At 50.7% G+C, this 15,279-nt stretch overlaps 1 protein-coding gene across 1 annotated transcript in view; it reads left to right on the top strand.

Moving 5' to 3' along the window:
• MAP4 (microtubule-associated protein 4) overlaps window positions 1-15,279 on the top strand; it is a 124,408-nt gene that overhangs the window by 64,015 nt on the left and 45,114 nt on the right. The window contains exons 9-12 of the mRNA XM_009885683.1: window positions 771-1,177; window positions 1,379-1,598; window positions 2,395-2,538; window positions 4,166-4,336. Of these exons, the coding sequence (XP_009883985.1) occupies window positions 771-1,177; window positions 1,379-1,598; window positions 2,395-2,538; window positions 4,166-4,336 (942 nt within the window). The remainder of the gene's footprint in view (window positions 1-770; window positions 1,178-1,378; window positions 1,599-2,394; window positions 2,539-4,165; window positions 4,337-15,279) is intronic.

Consider the following 15,279-nt stretch of genomic DNA (forward strand, 5'->3'; position numbering starts at 1 on the left):
GGGCTGCCCGGGTCAAAAAGGATAGGGAACTGCTGGAGAGGGTCCAGCAAAGGGCTACGGAGATGCTGAGGGGACTGGAGCATCTCTCCTATGGAGAAAGGCTGAGGGACTTGGGTCTCTTTAGTCTAGAGAAAAGAAGATTGAGGGGGGATCTTATTAATACTCACAAATACTTAACGGGAGGATGCCAGGGGGATGGGAGTAGTCTTTTTTCAGTGGTGCCCAATGACAGGACGAGGGGTAATGGGCATAAACTTGAACATAGGAAGTTCCATCTTAACATGAGGAAGAACTTCTTTACTTTGAGGGTAGTGGAGCAGTGGCACAGGCTGCCCAGAGAGGTGGGGGAGTCTCCCACTCTGGAGACATTCCAAACCCGCCTGGACGCTGTCCTGTGCAACCTGTTGTAGGTGCCCCTGCTCTGGCGGGGGGGTTGGACTAGATGATCTCCAGAGGTCCCTTCCAACCCTGACCATTCTGTGATTCTGTGATTCTTGGCTGAGGTATGTTAGGAGCAGAGGGATGTCTAACGCTGTAGTCCAGGATACAAAGGCGGGCACACGGGGCTGTGGTAGGACAAGCGCTTGGGTGCATTGAGGGGTGTCATAAGGACTGGTACAACTTGAGTCTGCAGGTGTAACCGGGGCAACAAGCGATGCTCAAAGACAAGAAGACAAACAGGGAGCGAAAGGCCCATCTTTAGTACTAAAACCACACTGTCAGGTAATCATATGCTTTTTTTGTTGTTGTTGCTTTCCGTGTTTCTGTAGCAGATGCAGCGTGTGTTCCTGCCTGGGATGTCACGTCCGTTTCTGCAGAAAACGCCGGGTCCCTTCTCGCAGGAGACGCCCAGCCTCCTCAGGCTCTGGATGCCGGGTTTGCACCTGCAGCAGAAGCCAACCCTTTTCAGGCCGTGGATGTTGGGTTTGCTCCTGCACCAGAAGCCAAGCCTCCTGTCAATGCTGCGTCCGCCCCAGCGGCAGATACTGGCTTCGCCCCAGCGGCAGACGCTACGTCCCATTATGCTATGGATTTAGAGTTTGCCCCAGCAGAAGATGCAGGGTTTGCCCCAGCAGCAGATGTGGAGTCTCACCAGGCTGTGGATTTGGCGTTTGCCCCAGCAGCAGATGTGGAGTCTCACCAGGCTATGGATCTGGCGTTTGCCCCAGCAGCAGATGTGGAATCTCACCAGGCTGTGGATTTGGCGTTTGCCCCAACAGCAAATGTGGAATCTCACCAGGCTGTGGATTTGGCGTTTGCCCCAGCAGCCGATGCGGAATCTCACCATGCTGTGTATTCTGAGTTTGCCCCGGCGGCAGCAGATACTCAATTTCATCATGCTGTGGATTCCGAGTTTGCCCCAGCAGCGGATGCAGAGTTTGCACTTCCAGCAGAAGTCAACCGTCATCATGCTGTGGATTCTGGGTTTGCTCCCGTGGCAGAAGCCAAGCCTCTTCCTGCCATGGACTCTGGGTTTGCCGCTGCAGAAGCGAAGTCTGCAGTGGCAGCTGACACCAAGGTTGCAGCATCCGAAGAGCTGATGACATCCGAGTCTTCTGTTGAGCAAGACAAGTCACCCTTCGACAAACCTCCTGCAGGTGAGCGCCTACGCCCGAGAGCTTCGTTCGGGCTTGGAATAGCACGGCGAGCGGTGTGAGAAGTCCACTGTTAAGTTGGCACAGCGCTGGTAGCACGTAGTGATGGCCACACAGGTGCACGATTGTCCTAAGACTGTCAAAGGAAAAGCGTATTTTATTAGTAGTAAGGCTTATGGTGTGCCTTGCACAAAACATCTGCAGCAGAGCTCCGTTCTGCTGTCAGGACGACAGACAGAGGAAGTGCTTCATGAGGATTTTTCACTTAAAAATAGAAAACTAGAATATCTTCATTTTTTTTTCTCCCCACTTGGCAGGCGTTTTGTTTTTTTTCATGTGTTGGATAATAGGTTTTCTGTGCTGCACAGGTTTCTCAAAGGCCACTGTCCTTCTGGAGAGAAAATTACTGTCAAAATAAAGCAAATGGTACCGGACAGAGGCGGTACATGTGCATTGATTGTGGAAGGAGTTGGAATGGGATATTTTCTTTCTTACCTTCAAATACTCTTTAGTTTAAGGATAGGAATAAATTTCAGAAAAGAGAAGTTTTAACAAAAAAATCCCTACGAGAATGTAGTAACAGAGGTGTAGGTGGGTGAATGAAAGAGTCGATATGGGACAATACAGGAAGATTTGCTTTAGCAGAACACAGCTTTCAGGAGGGGAGAGCTGGTAGAAACTGAAAACCTTTAGTTTCTTGTGGAAGGTTGGAATTAGGTGAGGAAGTGATTTCTATCTTGCTTAATCTGATCTAAAATAAAAATAATATAAATTTTGATTCTTTCCATTCCGTTTTCAGAAGCAACTGCAAATGTGGAGCAAGAATCAAAAGTCCCAGAAGCTTCTGTTGACCATTTAGAGAAAGCTGAAGATGGCAGACCACCTCCTAGCAACCACGAAGAGCATCTTCCAGAGCAGACGAACCATCTTTCAGAACCAGCAGGTGAGAAAGACAAAGCACGGTATAAAACTGGAACCAGCACTTTGCTCTTGGCTAATTCAGCCCCACCACCTAAGTCATAGAATCACAGAATGGTTTGGGTCGGAAGGGACCTTGAAGATCATCTAGTCCACCCCCCTGCCCTGGGCAGGGCCACCTTCCCCCAGCCCAGGTTGCTCCAAGCCCCGTCCAACCTGGCCTTGAACACCTCCAGGGATGGGGCAGCCACAGCTTCTCGGGGCAACCTGCCCCAGGGGATCACCGCCCTCACAATCAACAATTTCTTCCTCAGATCTCATCTCAATCTCCCCTCTTTCAGTGTAAAACTGTTCCCCTTCATCCTGTGGTTCTGCTCCTTGGTCCAGAGTCCCCCCCAGCTCTCCTGGAGCCCCTTCAGGCACTGGAAGGGGCTCTGAGCTCTCCCCTTTTTGGCCTTCTCTTCTCCAGGCTGACCCCCCCCAACTCTCCCAGCCTGTCCTCCCAGCAGAGGGTCTCCAGCCCTCCCAGCATCTCCGGGGCCTCCTCTGGCCCCGCTCCACCAGGTCCATGTCCTTCACATTGCTGGCTCATGCTGAGCTTCTGGTCCATCAGCACCCCCAGGTCCTTCTCCTCAGGGCTGCTCTCCAGCCATTCCCCACCCAGCCTGGAGTTGTGCCTGGGATTGCCCCGACCCAGCTGTAGGACCTTGCACTTGGCCTTGTTGAACTTCATGAGGTTGGCTTGGGCCCACCTCTCCAGCCTGTCCAGGTCCCTCTGGATGGCATCCCTCCCCTCCAGCGTGTCTACCTCGCCACACAGCTTGGTGTCATCGGCAAACTTGCTGAGGGTGCGCTCCATCCCACTGTCCGTGTCACCAGCAAAGATGGTGAACAGCACTGGTCCCAGTACCGACCGGCCTTCCTCGCAGATGCTGTTCTCCTCTCCTTATCAAGGACAGAGCAAGAGAGGTTTAATTTCAAGAAGGTTATTAGTGTGTGCAAACATGGGGACTGTTATAAATAGATGATGGTCTTCACATTTGAAATTACCATCATGTAACTTGTCTTTTTCTTCCTCGTCCGTAGTTATACCGATGTCTGTCATAATTTTTTATTTCTAATTAAAATTTAAATAAAATTAATTATATGTAGAACTGTTCTGCAATGTAATTATGTCTTACAAATTAAAACTTGCTATAATTATGTGTAGCTAGGAATTTTGTAGTGTCTTCATGAATATATTCTAAGGTATATATGAATACTGGATGATTAGCATTAGGCAGGGACTCCAGACGGATAACAGAGTATATTCTGGATTTGAATTCCAGTAGTATGGTGTGAATTTGGTTGACTACAAAGAAGGGTGGAAAAAAAAAAACCAACCCCCAAACCCCTCACCCTGTGCTTAAGCCCCAAGACAGTCTTTGCTTCAGGCTTTACCTCCACCTTGGCGTGTCTGCCGAAATAAGAAACCGCTGCTGAAAACAGGATTGTGAGGAGACAATGCATAGCAGACTGCTGTATCTTATAAAATCCGTCCCTCTTAAAAATGAAAATAAAACCTAAACCTCTTCCGAGGGCTTGCTTTGAAACTGCAGGTTGCCTGTGTTCGCACGAGCTGAAGCATTCTGTTCATGTTTTTCATTTTTCAGTTCCAGTAGAAGCCAAAGAAGCTGTTGCACTAGAAAATAAAGACCTCCCTCCAGAAAAATCTGTTACTGCTGAGGACGTTGCTGTTACAGAGAAACGAAAGGAGGAGGCTGAACACAACCACGTCCAACATGCAGAACCTCAGCAAGAAAAATCCCCGCAAGAGCCCACAGGTAGAATAAGAATCATAATTCAATTTTACGATGGAAAAATCCTCTGTGAACTCTTCACCTTTTCCTACCGCCTGCGTTGCCACTTGAGCAAGCAGAGATCTTTTTTGCACCAAGCAGCTGTGCCGTTCTTCGCATTCGGCAGTGGTTCTGCTCACGCTCTGCCTCTAATCCCTGCCCTCTTAAATAGCCTTTTCCCCTCCGCGTTCACCGGACTTAAAGCCGGAACATGGGTGCTACGAGTACTTTTATCGCTGGGACTGGCTTATCTTTTCTGCTGTAGAATTTAAAAGCTCACCACCTTTTTTTTTTTTGGTATTAAAAAGGACCATTAATTCTTATTACAATATGCCTGGTGAAGACCTCCTTCCAAATCGAGTTTTGTAATTACCAAAGGAAAACGTAATTTCTTTTCCTGCTCCGCTAACGCAGCCCCTCCATCGAGCTGTTATTGCCAGTGCCGGTGACCGGAGGCTGATTTGGGGGCCAGGGCTAACTGACAAACGACTGACGCTCTCTCTAAAACGGGTGGCTTGTAGCTAGGGAAACCTCGTGCTGCCGCTAACGGGGTGCAGCAAATGACTTCTGTTACGGAGGTTCTGCCTTCCACCGCTTCCACCGTGGGTGCTGGGGGAAACTTGGGCTCTTTTGCTCCCCCTTCCCCGTTATGCCCCTTCTCTCTTCCCTGGTCTCATCTTTCCGCTTAACTTTTATTTTTCACGTTTCGGAAGGATGCCGGTTAGGGATGTAAAAAGTAGATCTGTTTTCTTGTCTTGCTAAGGGAAAATGGATCCTTAATGCATTTTTAAAAAGAGATAGCATGTCCTTACAAGAACTGTTGCTTTTCGGTGGGGTAAGAGCATGTATCAGGAATTAGGTATTTTTAAATAGCATTGACATATTTATCGGTAGTAGTTTAAATAGGGTTTGCGTGTAAATGTCTATCCCAGCCCTGCTGAGGTGGATTTAGAATTAGTGTGATACCAGTGCTGGAAAATTCTGCATATATGACTGTACGGACTGTTTTAGATGGCTAAAATCACATATGTAGTGTATATATATATTTTATATTTTTAAAAAAAAAAACCCACAACCAAATAGTTGCTTCGATGTTTGAGCAGGCTTCCTGTATTCCAGGTCTACCTACTGCACAAATAAGGCAAGCTAACAAATCGAGTGAACGCAGGTTTGGCAGAGCAAAACCTGCACCAGTGCCTATTGCAGATGTACCAGAGGAACGGCCGATAGGTTTCCCACAACAGAAGAGCACTGACGCAAAAGTAGACCCCTGTTCCGTAGCGGAACTTGGATGCGTTGCCGCGACATCCCCTCGCACTGGGGTTTCGCATAAAAAGGCAACTGAGCAGCCGCCCCGTGTGCTGTCGGAGTTTGTGGAGAGCTTCAGAGACGCCCCGAGGGAGAGCTGGGATTTGGAAGGTTCTCTGGCCGTTGTGAAGAAGAAGAAAAAGAAACCAAAACAGAAGAGAAACCAGCTGCCAAGAGCTATGGCGTTCTGGGACGAAAATGTAGTCTCGAAAGCTCCTAGAAATTCCCCATTTGCTGTTGAATTGCAAAAACCAGATGTCTGTCCCGTACTGCCGTACTGCAGAGCTCCAGGTATGCCAGAGGACGCTCAAACCATACCTGGAGGTCACGTCCTGGATGAGCAAAATGCCTTCTCAGCGCCAGCACCAGGACGGCAGGCCCAGAGACCCAACGTGCCGTTAGAATCTCTCTTGGGTGCAAAAAACGGAGACGGTGTGAAAAGAGAAGAAAGGAGAGAATCTAAAGGCAAAAGAAAAGAGGTTCCCTTGGAGCAGGTAGGCAAGACGACGGTGGGGGAATCCGTTACAGCAAAGGTGCCAACCAAACCTACGGAAAGCGATTTTCTTGATAAAAATGAGAAGAGGGAGTTTAAGGGGTCCAAACGCGCTGACCTGACGCCGTCTCTTTCAGAAGCGATCAATCTAAGCAAAGTAGAAACTGCTTTAGAGACCAAACCTTCAGAATTGCTCCTTTCTGATAAAGATAAGGAGGGTAAATCCGCGTCTCCCGGGCGTGAAGCGTTCAGTGCCACCGTCCATCCTGAGCTTCAGACTTCCAGTGGGTGCCGGGAAGAAGCAGCAAAGAAAAGAGGTAGTTGTGAAAAAAGCAAAGGGGTTGAAAGCAAATCCCTCCGGCAGCCTGCGGCCCCCTCCCGCGAGCTTCCTAACGAGCCAAAGGCAGCCGAGGAAACTAAACCAGTGGCCTCCACGCAGCACGTGGCTGTTGACTTTAGTACTTCGGAGGGAGTACTGGAGACTCCAAGAGACAGCAGTGAAATGCTTGCTACGCCGCTGGTTTTACCCGAACCCGAGGAAGCTGCCGCTTTGCGGAGCAGGCAGGCCGACGGTTTTTCAGAGCAGCCGTTTCTTCTGCCGGCGAAGTGTGATGCCGCTCACCCTCCCGCCTCCGCTGAAGCAGCGGACAGAGCGACGGTAGCAGATTCCCCTGATAAAAACAAAGGGAAAGGATTTACTGCGTTAGAGCAGCAGACTGGAAAAGATGCCGATATCGCACATGGGGTGGACAGACCTAAAAAAAAGCGCGGCGAAGGGAAAGTAAAAAAAATCAAAAGCTTCTCAGAGCAGATGATGCTTTCGGAGGATGTAGGCAAATTTCGTGATGGAGTGAGGACAGATGAGGCTATAAAAGAAGCAACTTCCCCTGATAAAGGCAGAGGTTTGGCTGCGGGAGGGCAGCCGTCAGTGAGCGTTACACGTGCTTACCCTGCAGACAAGCCAAAAAAAAGAGGTAGCGATGGAAGAAGTAAAAAGGGTGAAAGAAGTTTTTTCCAGCAGCCTTTTCTTGAGAATAAGGTGGAGCCAAGCAGTTTTCCTGATGCAACTGGTAAAACGAAGGAAGTCAGTGTTAGCGATAAAGGCAGAGAGAGGGGCTGCGTTACTGCTGAGTGTTTTCAGGAGAGCACATCAGATGTCACTAAAATGCAAAGGTCAATCGAACTGGTGACAGAGAAGCCTAAAGAAAGCGTAGGAAAAAAGGAAAGAGCTGATTTGGGTGCTTTAGTCCAGCGGGTCCCGCTGGGGAGCGGGAGAGAGGACGCAAAGCATCTCGCTGTGGCTGACACGATCAGCAAAACGGAGGAGGTGGATTTGCTGACTAAAGGCAAAGAGGCTGAAACCGCTCCCGCAAGTGAAGCGGTTGCGGTACGTTCTGATGCCGCGGCGGTGGCAGACAAAGCTAGAAAGAGGTGTAGCGATGGGAAAAGAAAGAAAACTGAAAAAAGTCCTTTGGGGCGGGCAGCCGTCCTGGACTCGGGGGTGGAAACAAGCAGTTCTCCAAGCAAAGAGAAGGTAGGTGGCAGCACAAAAGGAACGGCCTTTGAGAAAGATGAGATGTCCGGTTTTGAGCGAGAGCTTTCGCTGGAGAATCTGACAGGTATAACCAAAGAGGTGCTGGAAAAGGCCGGGATACAGAGTGGCGATAGAAGAAGTTTCTCGAATCAGCTGTTTTTTTCGGGTCATAAAATAGAGACAGCAGAGCCAGAAATAGTCAATGCTAAAGAGAACTGGCCCGTGAATAAAGGTAAGGAACTAGATAGATCCGAGCCTCTCCCAGAGCAGAGGGCAGACGTGGCTCTGGCACGTGGTCCCACCGGGGAACTGGTGATGGACGCGCCTAAGGAAAACAGTAGAGATGTGAAAGGCAAAAAGGCTGAGAATAGTCTTGAGCGCTCCATACGGGGTGCAGATGACATCCGTGCAGTAGGTGAAGAGGTGGGAAGCATTAAACAAACTCAGACTTTTGCTAAAGGCAAAGAGACTGATTCCGGTACGTCAGCGAGTGCGCCAGGTGACCTAACTGGTGCTGCTGAAGCGCAAGCTCCTGCCGTACCTCTGGAACCAGGAAAATCGCACACAAGTGATAAAGAGAAACGCAAAAAGGTGGAGGGCAACTTGCAGCAGCCACGTTTTCTGGCGCAGAAAGCAGGCGCAGAGGTGTTTCCTCCTCGTGACGGGGAGACAGCTGACAAATCTGAAGCGGAGAGTCTCAGGCTTTCCGGTGGGCTTCCTATCCCAGAGCATCCAGCAGTGGCAGATCACGCTTTGGCCACAGTTGCTGACAGATCTAAAAAGAGGAGTTATGATGGAAGTAATAAAAAGGCTAAAAATGCCTCTGAGCAGCCTGTTCTTGAGCCAAAAGTGAACAGGAGAGAAGTGCAGCCTCCCGTGGGACCTGCGATGGAATACGCAATGGAAGACACGGATTTTGTAGATGAAAACAGAAATATTAAAAACTTTCCCGTTGGCCCTCAAATGCTTTGGGATAATGGAGGAAGCGACTTGGAATCCTCTGCCGAGCCGGCGGGAGTTGGCTCTGATAACGCTGGCAATGTCTCCTCCGGCTTCCCGAAGCGGGCAGGTTGGGGTGTGAGAAGCGAGGGGCGTCCTCCTCCTGAAGGGGTGGCAGAGGAGAGCGGCGGAGAGCCTGGGGCCGCTGCGAAGAAGGAGATCCGGGCGCAGAAACCTCGCGAGCAACCCATCAGCCTGGGGGACACAGAGCCCGGAAAAGAAGGCGTGAAGAAGGAGGGTAAAGCCAAAGCGGCTGGTTCCCAGGGTGGGCGCGAGGCGGGTAAACCGCTTTCTGCGGAACGTTCAGCTCAACATGACGGTAAACCGAAGAAGGACGAGGTTGACCTTTCTCCTGCGGCGAAGGTGGATGATAAAGAAATAAGAACCGCTGATAAAAAGCAAAACACTGACGGCGCTTCCTCCGACCTTCCTCAGATGGTGGCCCATTCAAAAGATAAACCGGCTCCTGTAGGGGCCAAAGGGACAGAGAAACTCGGAGCCACCGTCTCTTCTGGAGAGAAGGACGCCGGGTGCGTTGCCCTGGGACTCGCAGCGGCAGCAGCCAGCCAGGCGGAGGCCTGGGTGGAGGATAAAGCTGAAGAGGCCGAGCTGGACGGAGGTGGGAAGGGTGAGCAGTTAGAGGACAAGGAAGCGGCTGCAGCAGAGGTTGCTGCTTTAAACCTGACGGCCGCCCAAACCCCCCAAATGAGTCCCAAAAACGACGATAAAGGTCGTTCTCAGCCCGCGGCGGAGGATGCTGCTCACGGCGGGGAAGCTCACCTGAAGGATGCCGCGGCGTGGAAGCCTGCAGCAACCAAACCTGAAGACGCGACTGAAGGAAAAGAAGAAGAATGTGAAGAAAAAGCTGTGAAGGAGACAAAGAAAGAGAGAGTTAAAGCAGCGGGGCAGATGAAAGGCTACATGAGACCCACCAAGTCAAGAGGGGTGCCCGCTGTGCCAGCCCGGCCTGCCGCTCCGGAGCGAGAGAAACAAAGGCAGCTGAAACCCACCGGTATGAACCGGCCTCAGAGGCACGAAAAAGGTGTGTGTTTGCGATGTGAGCTCGCAGCCGTAATCCAGACAGCTTGCGTGCAAGACCTTGCTATTTGTCAGTGCGTTGGCATGAATACGTAAGCGTTAATCCTACGTGGCACAAGCGAGTGTGGCATGACTGGTTTTTTGGCTGATGTTAAAAGGCTGTTGGTTCTGCTTGCCTGTCTCACAGCGCTAATTCCCAGAGTTTGAAGGACTGACAGCTTGGTCTAAGTTCCAGAACTCCTATTTATTTATTTGTTTTTAACCATTCAGAGTTAATTTTACATCGATATTGTAGAGTATTTAAGTAAACTTGCCCTTTGGGGTGTAAAGTCACGGTAGCTTCTTGGCATCCGCGATGGAAAGCGACCTTCACCTGCGATGCGACAGTGAAGCGTCGTGATGGCTGAGCGGCGCCGTGTGCCCCTGGCGTGGTCCCGTGGTCGGGAATGTTCTCGATGGTGCAGGGTTGGGTCTGGGTTGGGTTTTAATCCGACCTCCGGCGGACTGCACCCATCTGCTCTTCCTCCCGCGACAGGTTCGGGGCTTTATCTTAAGCTACCTCGAACTCCTACGTCTAGAAAACACGCTTCCTTCTAGATTAATAATCTTGACTAAACCAGAGTTTTAAGAAAGCAATAGCGGGACTGACAGAGATTTTAAGACTTCATCTCTCTGGGGGCTGTGGATGACCTGGGAGGTGGTTTGGACTGGGGAACAAGATCCCTCTACTCATAGGAAAGGAGATGGAACTCATTTGATCGAATTTAATGGAGTCGGTGGGAGGTTGGAAACGGAGAATGCGGTATGGCTACAGACGGAATATAAAACCGCCCTCGCGCTTCTCGTTCTGCACCTTCCTCAGCGAGGACTGGCGGCTTCTCGGAGGGTTGCACCCCGCTGGAGGGGGCTGGGGAGGTCTCGCCCTGCCCGTAGGAGCTGGGAGGTTTTTGCCTTGTCGTCAGGCATGAAAGTTTGGTGCTGTTCCTATTTCTGTGGAGTTCCTCCGCTGCCGGTTTGCATGATGCAGCCGCTAACTTAACAAACGGAGAGCTCAAGTGCGCCTTAACATGCTGGTCAGGTTTTTGAGAGGTTTTGTAATTTTAATGAGCGTTGCATAACCTGAAGTAGTTCTATTTTAGTGGAAGTGGTGTTCTCTGCATGAACTTGTGCCTGCAGAAGTAATGTTCTTTGGTGCATGATGCTACAAAATAAAGGGAAAGCTAAAGGCAGCATCTCTTTTTTTTTTTTTTTTTTTCTTTTCGAAAAAAATAATCTTTAAAGCCTTTCCCTTGTCTGCCAGAAGTCTTTATTTTCCTTTGCGAACTGGGAGCAGAATTTTAGTAGCAGATCCGTGCAAAAAAGAAAAGCTCCCCCTGAATGTTTTGCCCAGGTAACGCCTGCGCGGAGTTGAAGGACTCCTGGTGCGGAGTAGCACGTCAGCGCCTGAGTGAGTCGGGCCGAAGTTTGCACAGGGCTTTAATGATATTCACTCGCGTTCATCCTTTCGGCGCTTCGTAGGCTGGCGGCTGTGGTTTTAAGAGCAGCTCTGAGTGATGGAGTTCGGTTTTGGCGGCGTCGGTTGACGTGTTCCTGCGGCGGTTTAAAGCCGAGCGCTGTGGGGCGCGGGGCTGCGGAGGGGCGCTGGTGGCGGGGACCGCGCAACATCTGGGCTGAGGGACGAAGCCCACGTTGCCGTCGAGCTGGTAGGAACAGGGAAGCAAGATTTGCTCTGCCGTCCAGCGGCGTTAGCGAGGCTTTTGTCTCTCCTTCCGTCCGCTGCCCGACCCCTGACGAAGTCGCTGCTCAGTGAGTTGCGAAACACCAGCAAAACGCGGACGGCATCCCTAAGTTGGCACCGCTGGTGTGGAAATGCCTTAGGCGGGACCCGAGGCTGAAACAAGGGAATTCACGCGTCGGTTGAACACAGGTTAAAAGCAGAAATGAAGGAAGGGAAGGTGTTGAGATTTCCAGACTGTGAACATGAATGTGTGTGTTTACGGGACGGAGGAGCGATCCAGGAGATCGCTGTAATGGTCATAGCCCAGATTTCACTGAGTTGATGGGGCCGTGGGCCGTACAGACCTTGTACGTGCCGGTTCATCCTCCTGTGAAGATGACAGTTCACTGCTCAAAGGTTTCATGTTTTTACCTGCCACCAGAACGTGCCCATCGCGTCATCTACGTTTGTCAGGCAGAACCTGTGCAGCTCATACTCCGCAACATCTAATATCCGCCCAAATCAGCTATTTTCCCTTGCGGTGGGCGGTCGGTGACCTCCTATCAGAATAACACGTGTCGATACCTTGGAGGATCTTCTGCTTGAAGTTTAGTAACGGAAATCTCTTGAGCCGGGCTCCCCTCTCCGACACCGCGCGTTCTAGAATAGCAGGATGGTTTCCGAAATGGATCGGCTCCTGTATGTACGGCTAAAATAGGTAGGAGCTTTGTGATACGGCTCCCAAGGGAGCCATGGCAACTGGGATGCTGCACATTCCTCTCCCTGACGGAAGTTGTCTGTATCTCTTATAAACTAAGCCTGCAAACTTCTAGAATTTTACTTTTTTTTTCCTAATTTTGACTTTGCGGCTTAAAGTTAAGAAATGTTGGCTGTAGGGCTCTTCGTGCAATTTGAATCTCATCCCTTCCCCATCTTTTGGGGATTTATTGCAGCATCTCGTTTTTGTTGTTGCCGTTGTAAGAACTGCCCTAGATTCTGCTGGAACACTATTTTATGCCTTTCGATGTCAGGAGGCGGCTGAGATGATAACCAAAACATCTCAGACATTGTCAGCCTTGAAAATGCGACTGAGCTTTTACGCTGCTGCTTGCGTGGAAGTTAAAGCTAAAACTGGGAATTACTTATAAAAAGCGAGGTCCTAAAACGTGTACTTCCAGGCGGGTGCCCTGGCCGACGCGGGGCTGAGGAAGGGTTAACGGGGGGAGTGATGGAGGGGTTTCCTTCATCCCGCGTTGAGCCCTTTGATTCAGATTTACTGCTGACATCCCTCTTCCCTCAAGCTGTATTTCAACATCAAGACTTTGAAAAGATTTTCTTTCTCCAGCCTGTCCTTGAAGAACAGTCTATTTAAAAAAAAAAAAAAAAGTAGTTAATTTCTTTCAGTGTTTTGGGGGTTTTTGTCTTCTTATGGTTTTTGATGTGCGGAAGCTCTTCGGGAAAGGGCTCTCTTCACGTGTGGCTGTTACGGTGGTGCTCTGGTACTTCGTGCCGGGGGCTTCGGTGCGGGCAGAGCGAAGAGCTTATTGTGTAACCGCGGTGTGGTTTAGCCAGCTACGGGTCTGAATTACCCTCCCGAGCACGGACTGGCGGGGTCTGTTGAAGGGATCATCTAATGCTGACTTTCCCTCCGAAGCTCCCGTCGGCGATCTCTGGCGCTGCCTTCTGTGGGCGTCCTTCCAGCGCCCGGCCGGTCAGCTGAGCCGATGACAAGCTGTCTTTGCGGCGCGCTGGCACGATCGCCGTGTGTAATACGGTACATATTTCTCAATATGACAGCTCTAAATCCCTTGTGTGTCAATAAGATGCGTTGAAAAGAAAGAAATGCCATCCCCGCTTAATTACAGTATTTGCTCTTCTTCTACAGCCGCAACGAAGCCCTTTCTCTCCATGTTTTCTTTTCCTGACTGGTTTCCATTGTCCTGGTGTCACTACAATGTTAAGTCGGTTGAGCATTTCCCCAGTAACCTTTCATTCATATAATGTCTGTCATTCTCCTGTGGGACCCCGAGCTGTAATTGGGTTTGTCTAATATAGGAGCTCGTCGGCTGCAGGAAGGCGGTGGGGCGGTGGACTTGGGTGGATGCGTAATTAATCCATCTTTCCCCGAATCATCGCCGCAAACACACTCGTGGACAAGGACCTCATAATATAACAGCGGTACTTTAATAACGCTTTTGAAATGGACAGAATAACATCGACTCATTGATTAAGATGGATTATCCTGGGTAGGTATATGAGAGAAACGAAAGCCGAACACTGGCCCCAGCCAGTTCTCACGTCAGAACTAAACGTGTTTATGAAGCAGCAGCAGAACTTCGCTGTTACCTGCTTTCCCCCTCAATTTTTGCACTCGAGTGTTCGTATTTGATTCTGCTTTAACAGAAAGTTGGGTTGAGGTGTCGGTTCTATCCGTGATTAGAAGGTGAGTCGAGCCTGGAGGACACTTTTGCAGGTCTGTACCTGGCAGAGACCGGCTCTTCAGAGGCCTCTTCGTCTTTTGTTGAATCACTGCACAGCTCTGAACATCTTCCCTTAAAGGCTGCTCAAAACGGTTGTAACTGGCTGCGTATGCCCTTTTTTTTTTTTCCCCCTCGCTGGTTTGTGCCGTGTTACGCTGATACCGGCTTTTTCTCTAGCTGGGCGGTCTCCTGCGGCATCTCTCGCTTTGAGCTGGCACCCTGCAGTCCTTGGCAAGGACTTCCGAACTTTTGGGTTCTTCCTTTATTTTATGTTCCTGCTCATCCTTGACGCTCTGGTTTTCCAGAAAAGCTGAGAACGAAACAGATATACTTCTGTTTGTAAATTCTGCCAGATGAAGAAGGTTGAACGTGTTTCCTTAGTGATGAGGTTTAACTCTGCGGGGATATCTGAATTTCAAGCCTCGGCTTTCCTCGCTGAGGTTGCTGCTTCACTGCTCGTGCACCATTCCATTGACTTTCCTTTCTCTCTTTTCAGCTTCCACTGTCACGTACTCCTACAATAACCAAATGCTGCTCATGTTTCGAGTTGGAAGCGCTCTTGAGTGCGTTTTAATTCTGGTTTTGGCTGATCACTAGGATTTTTCATGTATTATATGTAAATTCTAAAGTAAATGAGATTTTGAAGGTGTCCCTGCCCAGGGCAGGGGGTTGGAACTACATGATCTTCAGGGTCCCTTCCACCCCAAACCACGCTGGGGTTCTGTCCTATAAAACATGAGCCTGTGTTTGAGTGTTGCGCGGCTCTGCACCTTTTAAATGTTAAGTCTGTAGGGCAAAGTCACGATGGCGAGGTGGATACGCTGGGGGGGAGGGATGCCATCCGGAGAGACCTGGACAGGCTGAGAGGTGGGGCTGTGCCAACCTCATGAGGTTCAACAAGGCCAAGTGGAGGGTCCTGCACCCGGGTCGGGGCAACCCCCGGTGTCCATCCGGGCTGGGGACGGAGGGATGGAGAGCAGCCCTGAGGAGGAGGTCTGGGGGGTGACAAGCTGGCCATGAGCCGGCAATGCGTGATCGCAGCCCAGAAGGCCAACCGCGTCCCGGGCTGCATCCCCAGCAGCGTGGTCAGCAGGGCGAGGGGGGATTGTGCCCCTCTGCTGCGCTCTGCTCTGCTCTGGGGAGACCCCCCTGCAGTGCCGCCTCCAGCTCGGGGGCCTCAGCACAGGAGAGACATGGACCTGGTGGAGCGGGGCCAGAGGAGGCCCCGGAGATGCTGGGAGGGCTGGAGCCCCTCTGCTGGGAGGACAGGCTGGGAGAGTTGGGGGGGTTCAGCCTGGAGAAGAGAAGGCCAAAAAGGGGAGACCTCAGAGCCCCTTCCAGTGCCTAAAGGGGCTCCAG

This window comes from Charadrius vociferus, unplaced genomic scaffold, assembly GCF_000708025.1.
Source record: "Charadrius vociferus isolate BGI_N301 unplaced genomic scaffold, ASM70802v2 scaffold825, whole genome shotgun sequence".
Classification (NCBI taxonomy): Eukaryota; Metazoa; Chordata; class Aves; order Charadriiformes; family Charadriidae; genus Charadrius; species Charadrius vociferus.